Source organism: Narcine bancroftii, chromosome 1 (genome assembly GCF_036971445.1).
Source record: "Narcine bancroftii isolate sNarBan1 chromosome 1, sNarBan1.hap1, whole genome shotgun sequence".
Classification (NCBI taxonomy): Eukaryota; Metazoa; Chordata; class Chondrichthyes; order Torpediniformes; family Narcinidae; genus Narcine; species Narcine bancroftii.
Genome location: NC_091469.1, coordinates 493,333,344 through 493,354,489, shown reverse-complemented (window position 1 = coordinate 493,354,489; position 21,146 = coordinate 493,333,344). Strand labels below are relative to the sequence as shown.

Sequence of the window (21,146 nt, the reverse complement as noted above, 5' to 3'; positions counted from 1 at the left end):
GAGTATATTTGTTTCTTGTGGCTTCATTACCCACGGCTCTGCTGGAAGGTGAGGTGCTAGCCCTTTGGGGATGTCATTTTCAGTGACAAATCTTGCAGAAGCCTGAGCTAATGGTTTCACTTTGGCCATTTTCATACCATGTGGTTCCTCGAGCTCTAGTCTTTTCTCTATTCAGTAATCTATTTTGTTTTTGCTATTCCTCTAAAGTACATCTTTTCTCCAACTACTGTTGTGCACAGACAGTAGCCAAGTCTGCTTACACCTTAGCATGCAGAGATGATATGCTTGAAGCACGTGAAGCTGTACTTGGTCCAGATGCCTTTGAAGACTTTGGTGATCTTCCAGTGTTCATAACCAGGATTCCCATCTGAACTTTCAGATTCTGCTCATTGAGCCTCTATCTTCAGCATTTCGCTCCAAACAAAGTTAAATTAAATTTTTCTTTGAATCAAAATATATTCCTTATTCTAATACATCCTAATTTCAAAGTATCATCTTCCAACAGCATGAGCTATGATATTCCGAATTTCGATCTCTTTAATCCAACAAATCAAACTCTGTGGCTGTTATTTTATGTAGCTTTAATTCGTTGATTAAACGGATAAACATTTTGCATAGCACCGTGTTAAGACTTGTATAACGATTAATAACAAAGTATTTATTGTATAATGAAAATATAAAATGTATGTAGAGATACTCAAGCTTTAACGAGATACATAACAGTATTTAAAGAGGTACAAAAAAGGTCAGATACAGAAAATTCAAAGAAAAATTTCTCATGCTCACGCTTCCTTCATATCTAGTTGAATCATGAGCAAGCTGTTAGTCTGGGTGGATGTTACGACTTATTACATCATAGTCATTATGAAGGAGTGGGACTTCCAGCCTTTGGCTCAACAGGCTTAGGCAAAAGCAGGCGAGGAGAAGGGTAAGTGGCATTATTTTAGCTCAGTCATGCCTATGGGGTTAGTGCTTTGTACTGGATGTCAGATGTGGGAACCATGGGTGAGTCCCACCCTCCCAAATAGCCACATCTGCGTCAGGTGCACCGAGATGCACTTCCTGAAGGACCGAGTTGGGGAACTGGAGCTGCAACTTGAGGACCTACGGCTGGTAAGGGAGAGTGAGGAGTTGATAGATTCAACTTTCAGGGACATAGTTACCCCAAGACCAGATGTGTCAGGTAAGTGGGTAACTGTCAGGGGAGGGAAGAAAAATACCAGGAAAATGGAGAGCACACCTGTGAATATCCCTCTCAGTATATAACAGGTATATTTTGTTGGATGCTGTTGAGGGAGATGACCTGACAGAAGCTGGCAGCAGTGACCAGGTCGCTGGCACTGAGCCTGGCATGGTGGACCAAAAGGTAAAGAGGAATGCAGTGGTCCTTGGGGACTCCATTGTCAGAAATACAGACAGGAGATTCTGTGAGCCAGATAGGTATGCCCGCATGGTGTGCTGCCTCCCTGGTGCAAGGGTGCGCGATATCTCAAATCGGGTCCAGGGTATTCTAAAAGGGGAAGGCGAACAGCCTGATGTCTTGGTACATGTGGGTACCAATGAGATAGATAAAAAGAAGGAGGAAGTACTGAAAAAGGATTACAGAGAGCTAGGACAGAAACTAAGAAATAGGACAGCCAGGGTGGTGATCTCTGGTTTGCTACCTGTGCCAAATGCAACTGAGGACAAAAATGGAAGGTTAAGACAAATGAATGTGTGGCTATGGGGCTGGTGTAAAGGACAGGGTTTTGGCTTCTTTGATCATTGGGATCTCTTTTGAGGAAGGCATGACCTCTACAAGAAGGATGGGTTACATCTAAACCCAAAAGGGGTCAATATATTGGCAGCTAGGTTTGGTACAGCCGTCGGGTGCGGTTTAAACTAATTTGGTAGGGGGGTGGGAACCTGTATGATAGGGCAAAGGACAGAAAAGATAAAACAGGAAAAGTTAGGTTAGGCAGCGAAAGTTAAAAAATCAGAAAGAGCAAGGAGGGTGAAAAAAGCAAATCTGAAGGCTTTATATGTTAATGCAAGAAGCATTCGGACGGAACAAGGTAGATGAATTAGCTGTGAAAATTGAGATAAACAAATATGATTTGATTGGGATTACAGAAACATGGCTGCAGGGTGGGCAAGCCTGGGAACTTAACATCCCAGGGTATACGATATTTAGGAGGGATCGGCAAGAAAGAAAAGGGGGTGGGGTAGTATTGAAGGTGAGAGAAGGGACCGACACGATTGACAGAAAGGATATCAGCTCGGAAGATGCGGAATCTATATGGGTAGAACTGAGGAATAGCAAGGGACGGAAAACGTTAGTGGGGGTGGTATATAGGCCTCCAAATAGTAGTGTAGAGGTGAGGGAAGGCATTAAAAGAGAAATGAGAAAAGCGTGCAATAAGGGAACAGCTGTTATCATGGGAGACTTTAATTTGCATATAGATTGGACTAGTCAATTTGGTAAAAATACAGAGGAGGAGGAATTCCTTGAATGTTTACGGGACGGTTATCTAGACCAATATGTCGAGGAACCAACTCGGGAGCAGGCCATTTTAGATTGGGTATTATGCAATGAAAAGGGGCTAATAACAATCTTGTGCGAGGCCCTTTGGGTAGGAGGAATCACAATATGATCGAATTCTCACTCGACATGGAGAGTGATGGAGAGAGAGACTAAGGTCCTGAATTTAAATAAAGGGAATTATGAAGGTATGAGACAGGAGTTGAGTAAGATTGATTGGGTGGTGTTTATGGGGGAGTTGACTGTGGATAGACAATGGAAAGCATTCACAGATCTAATGGAGAAATTGCAAAAATCGTTTATACCGATTTGGCATAAAAATAAACCAAAAAAGGTGACTCAATCGTGGATAACAAGGGAAATTAGAGACAGCATTAGGTCCAAAGAGAGAGCATATCAATTGGCCAAAAAAAGCACCGCAACCGAAGACTGGGAACAGTTCAAGATGCACCAAAGGAGGACAAAAGGATTAATCAAGAGGGCAAAAATAAATAACGAAAGTAAGCTTGCGGCAAATATAAAAACCGACTGCAAAAGCTTTTATAAATATGTCAAGAGGAAAAGATTGGTGAAATCCAGAGTAGGTCCTTTGCAGTCGGAATCAGGGGAATATATAATGGGGAATAAGGAAATGGCAGACCAATTAAATTCTTACTTTAGTTCCGTTTTTACAAGAGAGGATACAAATAACCTCCCAAGGATGTTGGGAAACATAGAGACTAATGCAAGGGAGGAACTGAAAGAAATCAGCATCTCTAAGGACATGGTCTTGGGGAAATTGATGGGATTGAAGGCAGATAAATCCCAAGGGCCTGATAATCTACATCCTAGGGTACTTAAAGAAGTGGCCATTCAGATAGCAGATGCTTTAAGAATTATTATCCAGATCTCGATAGACTCAGGATCAGTACCCATGGATTGGAGGGTAGCTAATGTTACCCCACTATTTAAAAAGGGGGGTAGAGAAAAAGTGGGGAATTATCGGCCGGTGAGCCTTACATCAGTAGTGGGCAAAATGATGGAATCCATTATTATGGATGTAATAGCGGAGCATATGACTAGCAGAGAAGGGATCGGACGGAGTCAACATGGATTTACAAAAGGTAAATCATGCTTGACAAATCTATTGGAATTCTTTGAGATGGTGACAGGTAAAATAGATGGGGGAGAGCCAGTGGATGTGGTGTACCTGGACTTCCAAAAGGCCTTTGATGAGGTCCCACATAAACGACTGGCTTCCAAAATCAAGGCTCATGGGATTGGGGCAAAGTATTGATGTGGATTGAGAACTGGCTGGCAGGTAGAAGACAGAGAGTTGGGATAAATGGCTCGTTTTTTGAGTGGCAGGCGGTGACCAGTGGGGTGCCACAGGGATCTGTACTGGGACCCCAGCTGTTCACAATTTACATTAATGATCTGGATGAGGGGATTGGATGGAATATCTCCAAATTTGCAGATGACACTAAGCTAGGAGGGGTTGTGTGCACGGAAGAGGGGGTCAGGAAGCTTCAGTGTGATTTGGACAAATTGAGGGACTCGGCAGATACATGGCAAATACACTACAATGTGGATCAATGTGAGGTTATCCACTTTGGTAATACAAACCGGAGGGCAGATTACTATTTGAATGGCAATAGATTAAGAGATGGGGAAGTGCAGAGAGACCTAGGGGTACTTGGGCACCAGTCTCTGAAGGTGAGCATGCAGGTACAGCAGGCGGTTAAAAAGGCAAATGGTATGTTGGCCTTCATATCAAGAGGGTTTGAGTCTAGGAACAAGGATACCTTACTGCAGCTGTACAGGGCCTTGGTGAGACCCCACCTGGAGTATTGTGTGCAGTTTTGGTCACCTTATCTAAGGAAGGATGTTCTTGCAATGGAGGGAGTGCAGAGGCGATTCACCAGGCTGATACCTGGAATGGCAGGAATGACTGATGAGGAAAGATTGCGCAAATTGGGATTGTACTCGCTGGAGTTTAGAAGATTGAGAGGGGATCTCATAGAGACCTATAAAATTCTGGCAGGACTGGACAGAATGGTTGCAGATGGGATGTTTCCAATGGTGGGAGAGTCCAGAACCCGGGGCCATGGTTTGAGGATAATAGGCAAACCATTTAGGACCGAGATGAGGAGGAATTACTATACCCAGAGGGTGGTGAATCTGTGAAATTCATTGCCACAGAGGGCAGTAGAGGCAGGTTCATTAAATATATTTAAGAGGGAATTAGATCTATTTCTTCAGTATAGGGGTATTAAAGGTTACGGAGAGAAGGCGGGGACGGGGTACTGAACTTTAAGATCAGCCTTGATCTCGTTGAATGGCGGAGCAGGCTCGAAGGGTCGAATGACCTATTCCTGCTCCTATCTTCTATGTTTCTATAACACTACAAACAATAGTTCTCTTAAATAGACAGGGACAAAATTAACTAAGAGTTAAAAACACAAGGTTAGGGGGTCACGTGATGAGGTAGTGGCTGGTTGGGTGGAAACAGCCCTCTCCAGAGAAAAGGAACAAAAAGTGTGAAAAAGCAGAGCTCAATAAACATAAAATACAGGAAGAGAAAGATAAATTTACAAGAAGAGACAGAAGATGGCACTCAAAAGAGGAAAGGTAAGAATAACAGAGAAAAGGGAAGAAGGAAAATCACTGGAGAAGAAAAAAGGCCTTACCTGCACATCGGAGCAGAGAGCCACCGTGGAGAGGAGCGGCTGATCTCTGGTGTTGGTGAGTCCCCAGAGGAGCGGTGTCCTTCCGACCGGCGGACTCCAAAAATGAGCCAAGAAGAGGTGTGCAACTGCGCCTGCGCGAAGAGTTGTGCGTGTGCAGTGCGCAAGTAAAAGAAAAGATTAACGCCGACGGGAGGGGGACTCAGCTGAGGAGCAGCCAGCTGAGAGACGCCCAGTATCGGGGCGTTCGGCTGGGGGAAGTAAACCAGAAAGAAGAAGAGTGGTGAGAAAGAGAATGAAGGGCTGGCAGAGGGTGAGCGGCAACGGGGCGACCAACAGGGGGACGACCTGTGGTAGGGGGCCAACCTGCGGCAGGGGGCTCAGCAAGGATACAGAAGCATCTCACCAGAGGAGGATGAAGATACAGAGAAGAGAAGAAGGTGACACATAGATACAGACACAGACACCAAAGAAGAGGAGGAGGAAGACCAAGAATTTCAAAGGGAAGAAGAAGGTAAAATAGAAGGACAAAGTTTAGATAAAGCCTTTTTCGAAGAATAGATGAGATCATTAAAAGAATGGCTATTATTAGAATCAAGAGAAAAATGAAAAGGCAGAAGACAATGCAAAGCTTAGAGTTGGTCATGACTGAAATAGGGAAAAGAGTAGAAAATGTGGAGGAACGAGAAGCTGCTTTAGAAATGGAGATAAATGATTTAAAAGGGAAGTTAGAAGAGAGTGGAAAAAAAAGAGACAAAAGATTTATTGTCACAAAAAATTGACGTATTGGAAATCTACAGTTGCCTGAAGGCAAAGAAGGGTCAAATTTGAAGGAATTTATAAAAGGATGGATCCTGAAGGTGCTGGGAACGACAGATTCACATGAAGAAATAGAAATCGAAAGGGCACATAGAGCATTAGCAACGAAACCGCCACCACATCAAAAGCCGAGATCCATATTGGTAAAACTTCTAAGATAGACGACAAGAGAGAACATACTGGAGCAGGCAAGAAAGAAGGTTAGAGAAGACAATAAGCCGTTGGAATAAAAGGGACAAAAAATATTTTTTTTACTTGGACATAAGCTTTGAACTTTTAAAGAAGAGGAAGGAATTCAACACAGCGAAAACATTCTTATTAAGACATCCAACAGTACTCAAAGTATTCATTCCTGGGGAACGGAATAGACTGTTCTCGGACGCATGTATTTACTGAACTTTTACAAGAGAGGAGGAGGAGTGACAAGAGGGATTACTGGCAAGAAAATATACAAAAATATGTAAAAATATAAAGTATATATAAAGATGGACAAGAGAAAGGGAAGAAGGAAAAAAAGAGAGAGCTTTGTTATAAGTAGAGAAAAATAGTGTTCTGGGGTGGGGGGGACTGGGGAGGGAGAATAATGGTCACTGTGAAATCGGTTGATGCTTATGAGTAAGTTCGCAAACTGAATGAAACGGGGAGTTGTGGTTACCGTCAAGGGACAGGAGGCAATCCAAGGAGGGGAGGTTCATTTGGGGTTAAAGGGTTATTGCTTGTGGGAATTGTTGGGGTATTTCATGTCTTAAGTGCGTTGTCATGTACTGAGATTAAAAAGTAAAACTTAATAAAGCAGTAATGGAAAAAAGGGATGGAGGTGAAGAGGCAGAAAAGAAGTGAAAATAAAGATATAAGATGGCCACGTTGGACTATAGGACTATAAACATTAAGGGAATATATAACCAAGTTTAAGTGTATTCCATTGGAGAAAAGAAATCACATATAATTTAAAAGACAAACTTACCATGATTGAAAAAACTTGGGAACCATATCTGGAACATAACAAAAAGAGCAGGCCTTGGACCACCACCACCTAAAATGATAAGAAGATAAATACCATCAGATTTAATGTGAATAAGTAGATGGTGCGTCTTTTTGTTTGTATTCCTTTTGTATAAAGATAATTTTTTATTGTATTTTATATGTTCAATATTTACTGTATTTGGAGGGGGGAAAAAAAGAGAAAATGTGACTGTGAATATTTAAAGAGATGCATCTGTAAATATATTGGTTGATATGGTCCATAGTGCAATAAATAAAGAATTACAAAAAAAACCAAGGTTTTAACCTTTACACTCAGTACCTTACCATTTGCCACGTTTGTCCTTCCAAAATGCAACACCTCACACTTGTCTACATTAAATTCCATTGTCATTTTTCAACCTGTTTTTCCAACTGGTCCAGATCCCTCGGCAAGCTTTGAAAACCTTCTTCGCTGACTACAATACCTCCAATCTAAATGTCATCTGCATACTCGCTGATCCAATTTACCACATTTTCATCCAGATCATTGCTATAGATGGCAAATAACAATGTTCCCAGCATGGATCATGAGGCACACCACTAGTCACAGGCCTCCAGTCTGAGAAGCTTCATCCTCCACTAATCTCTGGCTTCTCCCATCCAGCCATTGTTGAATCCATTTCACTACATCACCAGGAATATCTAGCATCTGAACCTTCCTGACTAACCTCCCATGTGAGACCTTGTCAAAGGCCTTACTAAAGTCCATGTAGACAACATCCACAAGCTTTCCTTCATCAACTTTTCTGGGAACCTCCTCAAAAAACTCTACAAGATTGTTTAAACACTTCGTACCATGCACAATCCCTATCCCTAATCAGTTCCTGGCTATTCAAATAATTGTATATCCCATCTCCTGAAACATCTCTCAATAATTTACTACTACTGACGTCAGTCTCACCGGCCTATAATTTCCAAGGTTAATTTTGGATACTTTTTAAAACAATGTAACAAAGTGAGCTCCCCTCCAATCCTCCGTCACCTCACCCGTGGCTAAGGACATTTTAAATATTTCTGCTAAAGTCCCTGCAATTTCTACACCAGCCTCCCTGAAGGTCTGAGGGAATATCTTGACAGATTCTAGAGATTTATTGACCCTTATTTGCTTTAAGACAGCAAGCACTTCCTCCTCTTTAATTTGTGTAGGTTACATGACCTCACTGCTTGTTTTCCTGACTTCCCATGATTCTGCACCAGTTTCCTGAGTGTAAGGTGGTGTGCTACAATGAGCAATGGAGGTTGGTTGTGTTCAGCAAGAAATGTGAAAGAAATGAGTCGAGTCCAGCGATCTCTCAGTACAAACTCCTTTATTTAAAACCAAAACCCGTGACTCAAACAACCCTGCCCCTTGTGGTCAGTGAAGATTGTAAACTCCCTACCCTCGAGAAAATACTGAAAATGCAGGATTGCCAGGTACGGCGCCAGCAACTCCCTGTCAAATGCTCTGTATTCCATCTCCCTGGGGAGGGGGGGGGTGGGGGGAGGTCGCAAGTGCTGGCTGAAAAAGGCTAGTGGCTCTCATTGGCCATCAACCAACTGCTCCAGAATGTCACCTGCCACTTCGGAGGGCCTTAGGGACGTCTACTCGTGGGTGGACCAGGAGCGTAGCTTTGGGCAGGGCATTTTTGTTTTCAATGAAAGCCTTCATTGTCTTATCTGACCACTCGAACTCTTTGGATTTTGTGGACATCAGGGAGAAAGGAGGTTGTGGGATCCAGGCTGTAAATGGAACAAACCAGTGACAATTCCTGTAGTCTTTTAACTATGTGAATTGTCAGATGACTTCCACCTTAGAGTGTAGTGGCAGTTGATAGAAAGTCCTAGAAAATCTATAGTTGACAACCCAAATTGACACTTTCCCGGTTTTTTTTGTGAGTCCAAAATCATCGAGATGGCAGCAGAGAATATACAGGTATGTCATGTGTTCCCGGTGGCAGCAGCTGGTTACTACTTTAAATAAATGAATAGAAAATCCAAACCGTGCTCCACCGTGTCCATGAGGTGCTGCATTTTCTTGTCCTGAGAGTTGGCACCTCCATACCAACCAGAATGTTCTCCACTGTACACCTGTAGAAATTTACGAGAGTCGTCAGTGAATCTCCTCAGACATCTCACAAGGTATAGCTGCTGGCGAGCCTTCTTCGTGATTGCATCAACATAGAGGCTACAGGACAGATCCTCAGAGATGTTGAAGGAATTTGAAGTTCTTGACCCTCTGCGAGGAATACTGAGCCTTTGATGAGGACTGGGTCATATTAATCTGTCTTCTACCTAAAGTACACAATCATCTCCTTGGTTTTGCTGACGTTGTCGTTATGCAGTTCATCAAGCTGATCGATCTCTCTCCTGGATGCTTCCTCAGTGCTGTTTGTGATTTTGCTAACAACTGTAGTGTCATCGGCAAACTTCTAGATGGCATTGGAATTGTGCCTGGCCACAGTCATTCATGGGTGTAGAATGAGTAGAGCAGTGGGCTCTTTCATGAGCCCTTCCTGTTTTTTTGCTTCCGAAATCTAATGTCTGCTTCCTTCTGCCTCTTAACTGGAAGCCTCACCTTATTTTGTCAACCACAGTTCCCTTTTCCTACCATCTTTTCCCTGTGTCAGTGGGATAAATCTCTCCAGAATTCCATGCAAGTGGTCCCTAAACGTCCTCCATATTACTTCTCTATCAGTTCCCAAATTACTCTCCCCTATTCATCTTTCATATTTGGCTCTTTCCCAATTAAACTTTTTCCATTTTTTCTGCTTTTATCCTTGTCCATAGCTATGTTAAAGCTCAGGGAGTTGTGGTCACTCACCGAAATGCTCCCTCATCGAGAGTTTCTCCACCTCTCCAGGTTTTTTGCCCAGGACTACAACCAGAATGCCCTCTCCTTTCATGGGCTGTTCCACATACTGTGTCAGGAATCCTTCTTGGGCACACCTGTCAAACTCTGCCCCATCTATTCTTCTTGCAGTCAGGAGGTGTCAGTCAATGTATGGGAAGTTGAAGTCTTCCTTAACAACAATCCTGTAATTTCTGCACCATTCCATAATCTTCCTCTGGGCCATGAGGGTTTTTTGGGGTCTACTCGACTATTTGGAGTAAAGTGATTGCACCTTTCCTTTTTCTGACTTCCTCCCACACTGACTCAATGGACTCTGCCTCTGCAGCTTTCTGCAGCTGTAATACTATCACACTCCCATCCCCCCCCGCCTTGTACTTCCCATCCTATCCCTTTTAAAACATCTAATCCTTGGTACCTGCATTAGCCAATTCCATCCTACAGCCAAGTCTGTGTATTGTCCACAACATTGTCATTCTAAATTCATCTCCTTTATTCTCAATACACATTGCGTTGAAATAGACACATTTCTAACCCTCCAACTGACAACATTTATGCTTTCTCCTCTGCCTGTCCTTCCCCACAAACCCACTGCACATTACATCATCCTTTCCACTTTTTGCTCCATTCTCTACCCTCACCTTCTGGTTCCCATCTACCTCCAAACTGGTTTGAACTCTCTCTATTAGTTCTGACAACCCTGCTTGCCTGGATATTGATCCCTATCCAGTTCAGGTACATCCCTTTGTACAGGACATGCCTTCCCCAGAATAGATCCCAATGATCCACAAATCTGAACCCCTGCATCAGCCACACATTCATCGAGGGCAATCGGGTTCCAACAGTTGAAGACAAGGCGGTGGGGGGGGGGGGGGGAGGGGGAGTGGTCATTGTCGGAGAGGGCTGAGTCAGAGTGGAAAGGCTTTGGCTGAACGGGCTTCGGCAGGAACAGGTAAGATGTGAGGAGTAGTTGAAGTCAGAAAGGGCCTCCCTATAATGAGGAACATTAGGGTTCGGTAGGTCAGCACAGATCAATATTTTGTTCATCTTGTCCTAGACACTGGGAATGGCAGCCAAGGCAGGGGAATGCACCTCTTGCAAGATGTGGGTCGACAGGAAAGCCAGCAGTAACCCTGACGGCTTCATCTGCGAGAAGTGCATCAGCTTCAGCTCCTGACAAGCCCAGTTAAGGGACTGTTGCTGGAGATGGATGAACTCCGGATCATTCGGGAGACAGAGGGGGTGATCGGCAGGAGTTACACGTAGGAGGCAGGAGGAGGGTAAATGTGTGACAGTCAGGAGAGGGAAAGGAAAGAGACAGTTCATGGCTGCCCTATCGCCGTTCTCCTCAATAACAGGTATACCATTTTGGATACTGTTGGGGGTGGGGGACCTACTGGGGACAAGCCATGGAGATCAGGTCTCTGGCCCAGATTCTGGTCCTGTGGCTAAGAAGGGAAGGGAGGAGAGGAGGTGAGCTGTAGTGATAAGGGATTTCATCGTTAGGGGAAAGATAAGAGGTTCTGTGGAGGAGATTGAATATCCCAGATGGTCTGTCGCCTCTAAGGTGCCAAGGTCTAAGATAGCTCAGATCGAGTTTACGGTATTCTCAGGAGGGGCGGGTGGGCGGTAGGGAGCCAGATGTCGTGGTCCATGTAGGGACCAATGACGTGGGTTGGAAGAGTGAGGAAGTCCTGCAAGGAGAGTTTAGGGAGTAGGCGCTAGGTTAAAGGACAGGACCTTCAGGGTAGTGATCTCAGGATTGCTGCCTGCGGCACATGCTAGTGAGGTTAGAAATAGGAGGATAATGCAGCTTAACACGTGGCTAAAGACGATGGAGGGAGAGCTTCAGGTTTCTGGATCATTGGGCTCTCTCCCAGGGACAGTTTGAATCTAAAGTGGAAGGGAACTAATATCCTTGCAGGAAGGTTTGCTCGTGCTGCTCCAGTAGGTTTAAACTGGTGGATTTGCAGGGGGAGGGAAACCAGAGGGCCAGAGCAGATAGAGGAAAGGAGGAGGGGAAAGATGATGTGAAAATTACATGCACGGTAGGAAGTCACCGGGTTGTACGTGATGGAAATCTTCAGGTGCATCTATTTCAGTGCAAGGAGTGTTGTGGGAAAGACAGATGAGCTTAGAGCGTGGATTGGCACATGGGATTATCACATGGTGGCCATTGGTGAAACTTGGTTGCAGGAGGGGTAGGATGTTCCGGTCTTCAGATGCTTCAAGCGAGATAGAACGAGGAGGGATGAAAGGGGGAGGAGTGGCATTGCTCGTCAGGGAAAATATCAGCTGTGCTCAGGCAGGACAGACCAAAGGGCCAATCTACTGAGTATTTCTTTTGGGACAGCACGGAAGTCATCCATTCAGCCCAAGTCGTGCACATTTGTCCATGAGAATTAAGATTTTGATGTCCTGTTCCAATTTCTTGAGGTCGTAGTTCACATTTGTCCTCTATCTGGCAAGCACGGAAGCACAGTATATGGAAAATATGGAATTGTTGCAGCAATGCTTCAGATTTGCATGTGTTCTTTTTTCCAGGCTAAGAAGTACGCAATGGAACAGAGCATCAAGAGTGTGTTAGTGAAGCAAACCATTGCTCACCAGCAGCAACAACTCACCAACTTGCAGGTGAGTCGCAGATGGGCCCCGTAGTGCTGCTTTTGTGGCTTCTGGTGGTGTTCCTCTAACTAGTATGTCCACAGTAGAGATTATCTGTCTTATATGCCAATGAAAGGTTTGGTGTGGACCATGTTGATGTGTCGAAGTCAGCTGCAGGAAAATCTAAAACAAAAAACAGAAAATGTTGAAAATACTCAGCAACATTTGTGGGAAGAGAAGCAAGTTAAGGTTTCAAGTCGACATCCATTTACCAGAACTGGTGAAGGGTCACTGACCTGAAACGTTGACTCTTCCTCTTCCTGTGGATGTTGCGTCACCTGTGGGCTCTATATTGTATTTTATTTTTAAAGTTTGAGTCTCCCTGTTCATCTGTGATACAGGCACCTTGCACAGTTCTTGAGGGTTACCTGATTGCCATAAAGAGGTGCATCCATGTGGGCCATATTGCATAGACCAAGCAAGATCTAATACACTGGCGGGTCTTTTGTACTTCATTTGACATTTGATAGCTTTAGGAGTAGGAAATGGAAATGCTGCAGTACCTGACTGGAGTTGAAGGAGGCTCAAACAATCATGGAGCTCTTCGTGTACCTCACACAACCTCAACAAAATTGCTGAATTACTGCCAGTGTATATGGAATTGTTATCTCTTCAGGCAACTGAACAGCACTGACACATAGATACATTGAAAAGAAACAGGTTCTTTTAGCCCACCACGTTTGCACCAACAGTGATGTCAAATTAAAATGGTCCTATCTGCCTCTACGTGGTTCATATGCCTCTATTCCCTGACAATTCACATCTATGTAAATGCTTAAACGTTGCTGTTACTACCAGCTCCCTGGCACCGTGGACAAGGCACCTACCACTTTGTATACCAATGCCCCTCTTAGAAAGAAAAAGGAAGTTCTACATATCTCTGTGGCCTTCATTGTCATCCACGGATACACCATTAAAAGTGTATTTGCTGCATGCATCTCAGTGCTGCTCTGCTCAGTTTGGAAGAAGCTGCAGAAAGTAGGGAAAACTTTCTAGAGAAAGTAATGAAAACTTCCCTCCCAATCTCCATTTCGTGCTGCCCAGGAAAAGCAGCCAACATACTGAAATACCCATTACTCCCCAGCCACACTCTTTTCTCCCTCCTCCCTTTGGGGAGAATGCTCGAGTGTGAAATTGTGCACCAGGAGGCTTAAAGACAATTTCTTCCCCATAGTCATTCTGCTCCTGAATGAACCCCACAACTGCCCTATCATTGTTAGGGTCCTATCTGTTTTTGCTTGATTCAAATTTGCTTGGTACATATTGATTATTTTTTCCGCCATTGTGATAATACACTGTAACTGCTTTTGTTCGACTTTATGAGATGGGCAGTATATATGTTAGATTTAACATATCACCAGGCAATATCCACACAATACTCCAAACATGGCATAACAAATTTTAGACAGCAAAACCCCTGATATCCAGTACCTATGGGGATTGGTAGATGTCGGATAGTGTATTTTCCATTTGCTTGAGATTTTCTCTTAAAATGTCCAAATAAAACACCTCCATTAAGAATAAACAGTTTAAAAGACAAAAATACTAGACTGTACTTAGACTGAACAAAGTAAAAACACAAAGCTGGAGAAACTCAGCTGGTCAAACAGTGTATTTTATATACCAAAGATTAAGATACAGAACCAAAGTTTGACCAGCTGAGTTTCTCCAACAATGTGTTTTATTTCAACCATGGTGTCTACAGACTTTTGTATTTTACTTCCACTGAACAAACTTCACTTGCATGAATATATAAACCTTAAAGCATTTTACTTTATTTCAGTCAGATTCTTTGAAAACATTTACCTGTCACTGCATCTGCAGGTTCATCCTAGTCCACGGAGCCACCAGAAGAACAATAATGTTACAGATAATTAACCCCCCCCCCACCAAGTTTACAGATTCAGGTGCCTAACCTTTTATCCGGGATTCTGAAAAATGGCAACCTCCAGAAATGGACACTTTTATTTGATAGATGGCATCTGCTTATCAAAGATGGAGTTTAGTGCCAAACATGACTTGATGCAACCCTCGCTCAACTCCCGTGTATCCCATCACGTTCTGCATTGCTAATTAGTGGTATCATTACTTTATGAATACCCTACCTGTCAAGCATGACCCTCACTCAATTCGTGTTGGAATATCCCGTGTCATTCCGCTACTTTATAAGCACCTCTGAATCGCTGTATACTGATGCCCATCCAGCATTGCGGCGCTTGCATTCAGCTCAGCAACGGCTCAATGTGGGAGCTGAATATTCTTCACCAAAGGTTTATGTCCTACTTCAGAGAACATTTACTTTTACAATTTTAAACACTTTTTTAACCTATTATTATTCGTATTTATTTTTAATCTTATTTATTTTCCTCTTTTTTTGTTGGCTGCTGGTTGCTTGAGTTCTGGATTGCAGGGGTTTTAATGTAGATGTTGCATGTGCTTTGTTTGACTCTTTATCTACATGTTGCTGCGTTTAGAGACCCATGGTAAGGCTGATCCAGAAGGTAAAGATGAATGGGATTCCCAGGGATTTGATCATTTGGATTGGTAATTGGTTGGCTCATACAAGATAGATGCCTCCAAAATTTATATCACCTGCAAACATACCGACCCACCCCTCTTTCATCCAAGTACCGTATATTTCAGCGTCAAAGTTGACCTTCAGATAAGTTGGGTCCCCATTTTCAACCTCATTTTAATGGTTTTATCATTATATTGGGCATATAAATCGACCCCCCCCCCCCCCCCCACAAAAATTGCGTTGACTGAGCTGATGGGCGTTGCCAGAAGGTGGTTGTTATCATGGCACCTCCAGCAAAACGATGAAAGTATGAAGTGAGTTTCAAGGTAAAAGTAATAGAAGTGGCCAAGGAATGAGCAACTGAGCTGTTGCAAGGACATTTGTACTAGGTTGGGTTCTGTTTTGGTGTTTCAAAGGTTGTCTTATACGTCAGATCTTCGTTGAGCAGTTTTTGAATTAAGGTCTCATTTTTGTATTTGGCATACAAGTCAACCCCTGATTTTTGAGTGCTTTTGGAGTGTTTCAAGACTTGACATATGCCAAAAATACAGTAATTTATAAAAATCATTTTGAGCAGAGGTTCCAGAATAGATCCCTGCAGAATGACAGTAATCGCCAACCTCCAAGCAGAATACATTCCTTCATTGTGAAGAGGCCATGGCCTGTGTGGTGAGGGTCCCCGAGCTTTCTTGCTCCAGAATCAGTCATCCCGTCTTAACTCCTACTCATGGAGGGATTTGATGGGGAGAATGCAAAGTAAATGAGAGTTTATTGTCATATACATAAGCACTGCAGTAGTGTCACGGTTACAAAGCCGAGGATCAGGACCGGCGTTTCAATCCCATGCTGTCTCCTCATGTCTGCGTGGGTTTTCCTTCGAGGGGGCTCCAGTTTCCTCCCACCATTTGAAGCGCACCGGGGGGTTGTAGGTTAATTGGGTGGAACAGGTTCGTAGGCCGAAATTGCCTGTTATGCTGTATGTCTAAATTTTTTTTTAAAATACTGCCTTCTGCAGACAAGTCAATTCTGAATCCAGCCAGCCAAAGTTCCTTAGATTCCATGCCCCAAGTGAAGGAGGAAAGTTTAAAAGAGATAGATCAGGCTTTTTGAATATTTTATTTTTGATTTTCTAAAGACTCATGCAAATCGATCCATTTTCTTGTTATGTAATATGATTTACAGAGTCCTTATTTCCCCCTCCTTACACTCTCCCCTCCCTATCCCTTAAATTAGACAAATACCAAAATATTAAAATACAAGCATTAAAAAAAAACCACCTAAATACTGACAAAGACAACAATTCTCCTCAAGGTGAGAGGACATTGGATGTTAAATAAAAACAAGTAGGGGCAAAAACACACGTCGTCTGCGCCACATTCCCCATTTCATACTCTTAATTCTTTACCTGTTGGGATGGATTGTTTTTATTTCTTATTCAGAGAGGGAGGGGTATGTGAATTAGATCTGTGCACCTATATGCCTCAGATATGATTGCCACTGTGACTTTGGGATCTGGTGCTTCTGTTCCTACGCTGTTTGTAGTTATGTTTTTATGTAGCATAAAAAGTAACAAATAAAGTTTACTGCTACTACTACAGGTACACGATCCTTTAACCGAAACCCTTGGGGGACAGTGTGTACCAAATTTCAGATTTTTCTGGATTTCGGAAAGCCAGATTTAAACCCACCTGAACTGTGCTGCTGTATCCACCCCCACCCCCTTCCAGTTACGCTGCCGTCTCCCTCCCTGCACGCCCAACTCGCGCTGCCAGTCTCCCCCCCCCCCGACTGCCCGACTCGCGCTGCCAGTGTCCCCCCAGAAGGATCTCACCCATGTACACATCTAGGTGGAGTGGACAAAGGTTCCTACCTCCACACCGCATCTAAAGCACATTTATGAAATTTCTGGCTTTGACTTGTGTAATTTTATTAGTGTAAGTATAACTGATGCAAGAAATTCTATGACTCCAGCATGTGTCTGTCATTAACAATTCCCATCAGGCTATTCAAACATAAATCTTCCTACCATCGTCCATCAGTTGTTATGCCCAAGTCCAACTCCCATCTTTCTCTTGATTGATGAAAGCCCAGCTTTGGGCCTTCACTTTGGATTACGAAATACATTCTAGAGATAAATTTACACACATTCCCCTTTCAAATTCGAGTCTTCATATCACTATAGTCAGGCAATTGGTACCAGTCTGTCAATTTCAGAAAGCAGAAGAATGTTCTTTCTATTCGATAACTTCTATTTGATCTGCTGGAATGACATGAGCTGCCCTCCATAGTAACTATCCTTGATACACCTGATCCCCTTCCAGCACCAGATATGCAGGATCTTATTCTCCAGTCATACGGATTACATTCTTCTGGGAGATAACCCCACCTTTAATCCAATACGCGTCTGGCACGCTTGTCTTTTATGAGGCTTAGCTTTTCACTAAACTAATTTGGCATCCCATTTGTATATAAATTCTCCTGCTATCTCCCCCCCCCCCCCCATCATATGTAACTCAATTTGTGCCCAAGATGGGGGACCTCTTCCCTCAAAAAATGAGGCAACAAACCTCATTTGGAATGCCCAGTTGTATTTCTTTTAATCTGGCAGTTTTAAGACCCCCAATTTATATTCCCATGTCAACTTTTCCACGGAGACTCTAGACACCTAATCATTCCACAAGAAGTTTTTGACACATCGATTGAGCATCTTAAAGAAGCACTGGGGCAATGAAATGGGCAGCTTTTGAAAAAGATGGTATCTTGGCATCACCTTCATTTTTACACAGTTAACTCTGCCCATCAACATTATGGGTAGAGTTTTCCGTCGAGCTCGATCTTCCGGTGCAAAGGGAGATAATTTATATACATTGCGTAGGTCTTTATCCACTCTTATCCCTCCTTCTCTGAGTGTCTGAGATTCAAATCTTTCATGGAGGCCTTGACCCCCCACCCCGTCTCCTTCTTGGCTGACTTATCCATGGCCGGATCCACACAAAAATTGAAATCCCCTCCAATCAATATATTCTCCTCCCCCCCCCCGATACTTTCAAGAATATAATCGTATAAATTTTTCATCATCGAAATTCGGGGTGAATACATTCATAAGTGTCCTGAGGCTATTGCTTTGAAACGCAGAGTGGTAGGTTGAAATGAACAAGCAGAGACTGGAGGGATATCGATCATGTGTAGGCAGAAGAGATTTTATTTAACTTGGCTTTGTTTTAGACAGACATTGTTGGCTGAGTGCTTATTCTATGGGCTTACACTCCGAGATCCCTCTGTTGCCTCTGTCCAGTGGATTTCTGTGTCTCACACTCTTCTCATCGATTGGCTGCAGCATGCATTATCTTCTACAATCAGTGATTGCACCCTGGGTAGTAGTTGGTTACTGGAGCCGAATGTTACTGTCCTTCTGCAGTCAGCAATTGTGCCTCGGTTAGTTCAACTTGGAATAGATAAATTCTCCATTTGTCATATTCCTTAAATATTTATTTTGAGAATGAATTTACTGGAATTTCTGTCAGTATTGAAAGGCTTCTGTGTGACTTTAGCTGCTTAGCGTTGCAATGTGAGCAATTTTTGGACTCTGCTGTTTCCGAATGATCTACAAATGATCACTGAGGGATCCATACAGGTTTCTGCAGGAGGGTTTATGCTCCTTGGATTTTCCAATGCCTAGAATGAAATTAATTTTAGCTGCTTTTGGAGACTAGATTTGTGCGAGATTGCTTGATGAAAGACAGTTCATATTATGTCATTTGCCCTCAGCATCCGTGTAATGTGCCCCTTCATCCGAAAGGGTTATCATCAAAGCATATGTGCATTATTTATATTGTGGATTTAACTTTGATTGCAGGGTGGAATATTTAGTCCGTGTTGATCCTGATGTTGAGTTTTTGGGGTTTTGTCATTGTTCTTGCTGAGCCCTCCCATTTCTGGCTCCTTCATCGGCAGTGGAGTTGGTGCCTTCCCATGGCGTGACATTCAGTATTCCAATTTACTCAGTTACTAATTACTTGCTGTTGAGAAGGCTGTGAAATTTTCCACCCTCGTGTTCAGGTCCTAAACGTGACCTTTTTTTCATTCAGGAATAAGTGCTGTCCGAACAATGATCATGTCTGGTTCAAACAATGCCACCAAACTATTTCCAAAACTGGTCTGATTGTTAGAATATATGACATCAGGAAATTATATCCCTCATCGTAATATATTTAATTTGAGATGGTTTTACAGTTTATTCACAGTCTCTCTTCATTTCTGGATTTTCCAAAAAAGTAAATTGAAAGCTACACCACATTTAACAACATTTTCTCCAGGTAATGTAGGCTCGTTAAGTAGTATTGGATGATGTTTTCCTGTGATAGGAGTATGGCCATGGTGGAGCAAATTGTGTTTAGCTCCCAACCTGAATGAACTCCACAATATTCTTCCAGATCATGGCCTCTTCTGTCAGAAGCTGGCTCAGGGAAGGATTAGCTTTGACTTGCACGTGATCAAGCAAGTCCCTTTCCGATTTCTGGCCTGACCACATATTATATGATTTTCCTTCTTTTCCACCTTTGCCTTTTGCTGCTGTTCACCTGCCTGTCCATTCATGAATAATTATATCTTCCCTCAGTGGATACTGGGTTCACATCGTTTAAGGGAGCCTGTTTCTTACTTGTGACACCTGGGAATATGACACTAGTGCAAAGGCCAATTAGTAAAGCTTTGCCAACTGAAAGTTCAGATGCTCGTGGGTGTTTGAAGCATATTCAGTTGCTAACAGATGAAATTTTTTTGTGAATATTCTAAACACTGGACAGTGACTGTGTGTACATTTTTGTAGGGTCAGTGGAAGGTGCTGTTATCTAGGACGTAGAACATTACAGCACAGAACAGGCCCTTCGGCCCACAATGTTGTGTCGACCTAGTCAACAAACTAAACTGTCCCTACCTCTATTTACTTGCATTCATGTGACTGTCTAAGAGTCTTTTAAATATCTCTATTTTACCAACCTCCACCACCGCCCCTGGCAATGCATTCCAGGCATAAGTTTCTGCTAATAAAAGCCATAAATATTGTTTGACCGCATCACCTTTGTCTACTTCATCAACTGGCACTACACCCACTATGCTGTGTCTCCACTCCCTGCTCACCCCAGGTCCACACCAGCGGCAGCACTTCTTTTACAAAAGCTCTGGCAGTGCAGCCATTTTATTTTTCACTTAACCGGATTGAACTTTATCTGCCACTTTTCCATCCAGCTCTGTATCCTGTCAATATCCTGTTGGAATGTACGAGAACCTTCTACAGAATCGACACCGTCCACAACACCTCCAACCTTGGTGTCCTCTGCAAACTTACTGACCCATCCCTCTCCTTCCTTGTCCAGGTCATTTTATAAAAAATTCAAAAACGCGGGTCTTAGAATAGATCCCTGTGGAATTCCACCAGTCACTGACCTCCAAACGGAATAAATCCATGTATTTCCTCCTGGAAATTCTGAATTGATACAGCCAAGGTTCCATGCCTCATGACTTTCTGAATGAATCTACCCTGGGGGATCTTGTGACTAAAATCCATATACACCATATCGACTCGCCTACTTTTATGAATTGATTTTGTTACAATCACATTTATAATTAAGTGTGAAGATGGTGTGGACTATTTGGAGTCTGTGGACTTAGTAAAATCTACTTGCCTGTGTTATGTTGGTGCAGGATGGCTTACTGGCTCCGTGTACCTGCCTGGTAAAGCTCTCGCACTTGCACTCATGGTGAATTCTAAAATAAAAACTAATGAAGGCCAGCACACCACATGGCTCTGAATTTAACATAACATAACATAACAATTATAGCACGGAAACAGGCCATTAGGCCCTTCTAGTCCGCACCGAACCAAACACCCCTTTCTAGACCCACCTCCCTGCACAATGCCCATAACTCTCCATCTTCTTCTCATCCATATACCTGTCCAACCTTTTCTTAAATAATACAATTGACTCCGCCGCCACTATTTCTCCCGGAAGATCATTCCACACGGCTACCACTCTCTGAGTAAAGAAGTTCCCCCTCATGTTACCTCTAAACCTCTGCCCCTTAATTCTTAACTCATGTCCTCTTGTT

At 43.1% G+C, this 21,146-nt stretch overlaps 1 protein-coding gene across 6 annotated transcripts in view; it reads left to right on the top strand.

Annotated features, from left to right (window-relative positions):
- Positions 1 to 21,146, top strand: part of LOC138752013 (poly(U)-binding-splicing factor PUF60-like) — a 114,917-nt gene that overhangs the window by 46,756 nt on the left and 47,015 nt on the right. For all 6 annotated transcript variants that reach the window (XM_069915167.1, XM_069915171.1, XM_069915168.1 and 3 more), the window contains one exon: positions 12,401 to 12,490. In XM_069915167.1, coding sequence (XP_069771268.1) covers positions 12,401 to 12,490 — 90 coding nt within the window. The remainder of the gene's footprint in view (positions 1 to 12,400; positions 12,491 to 21,146) is intronic.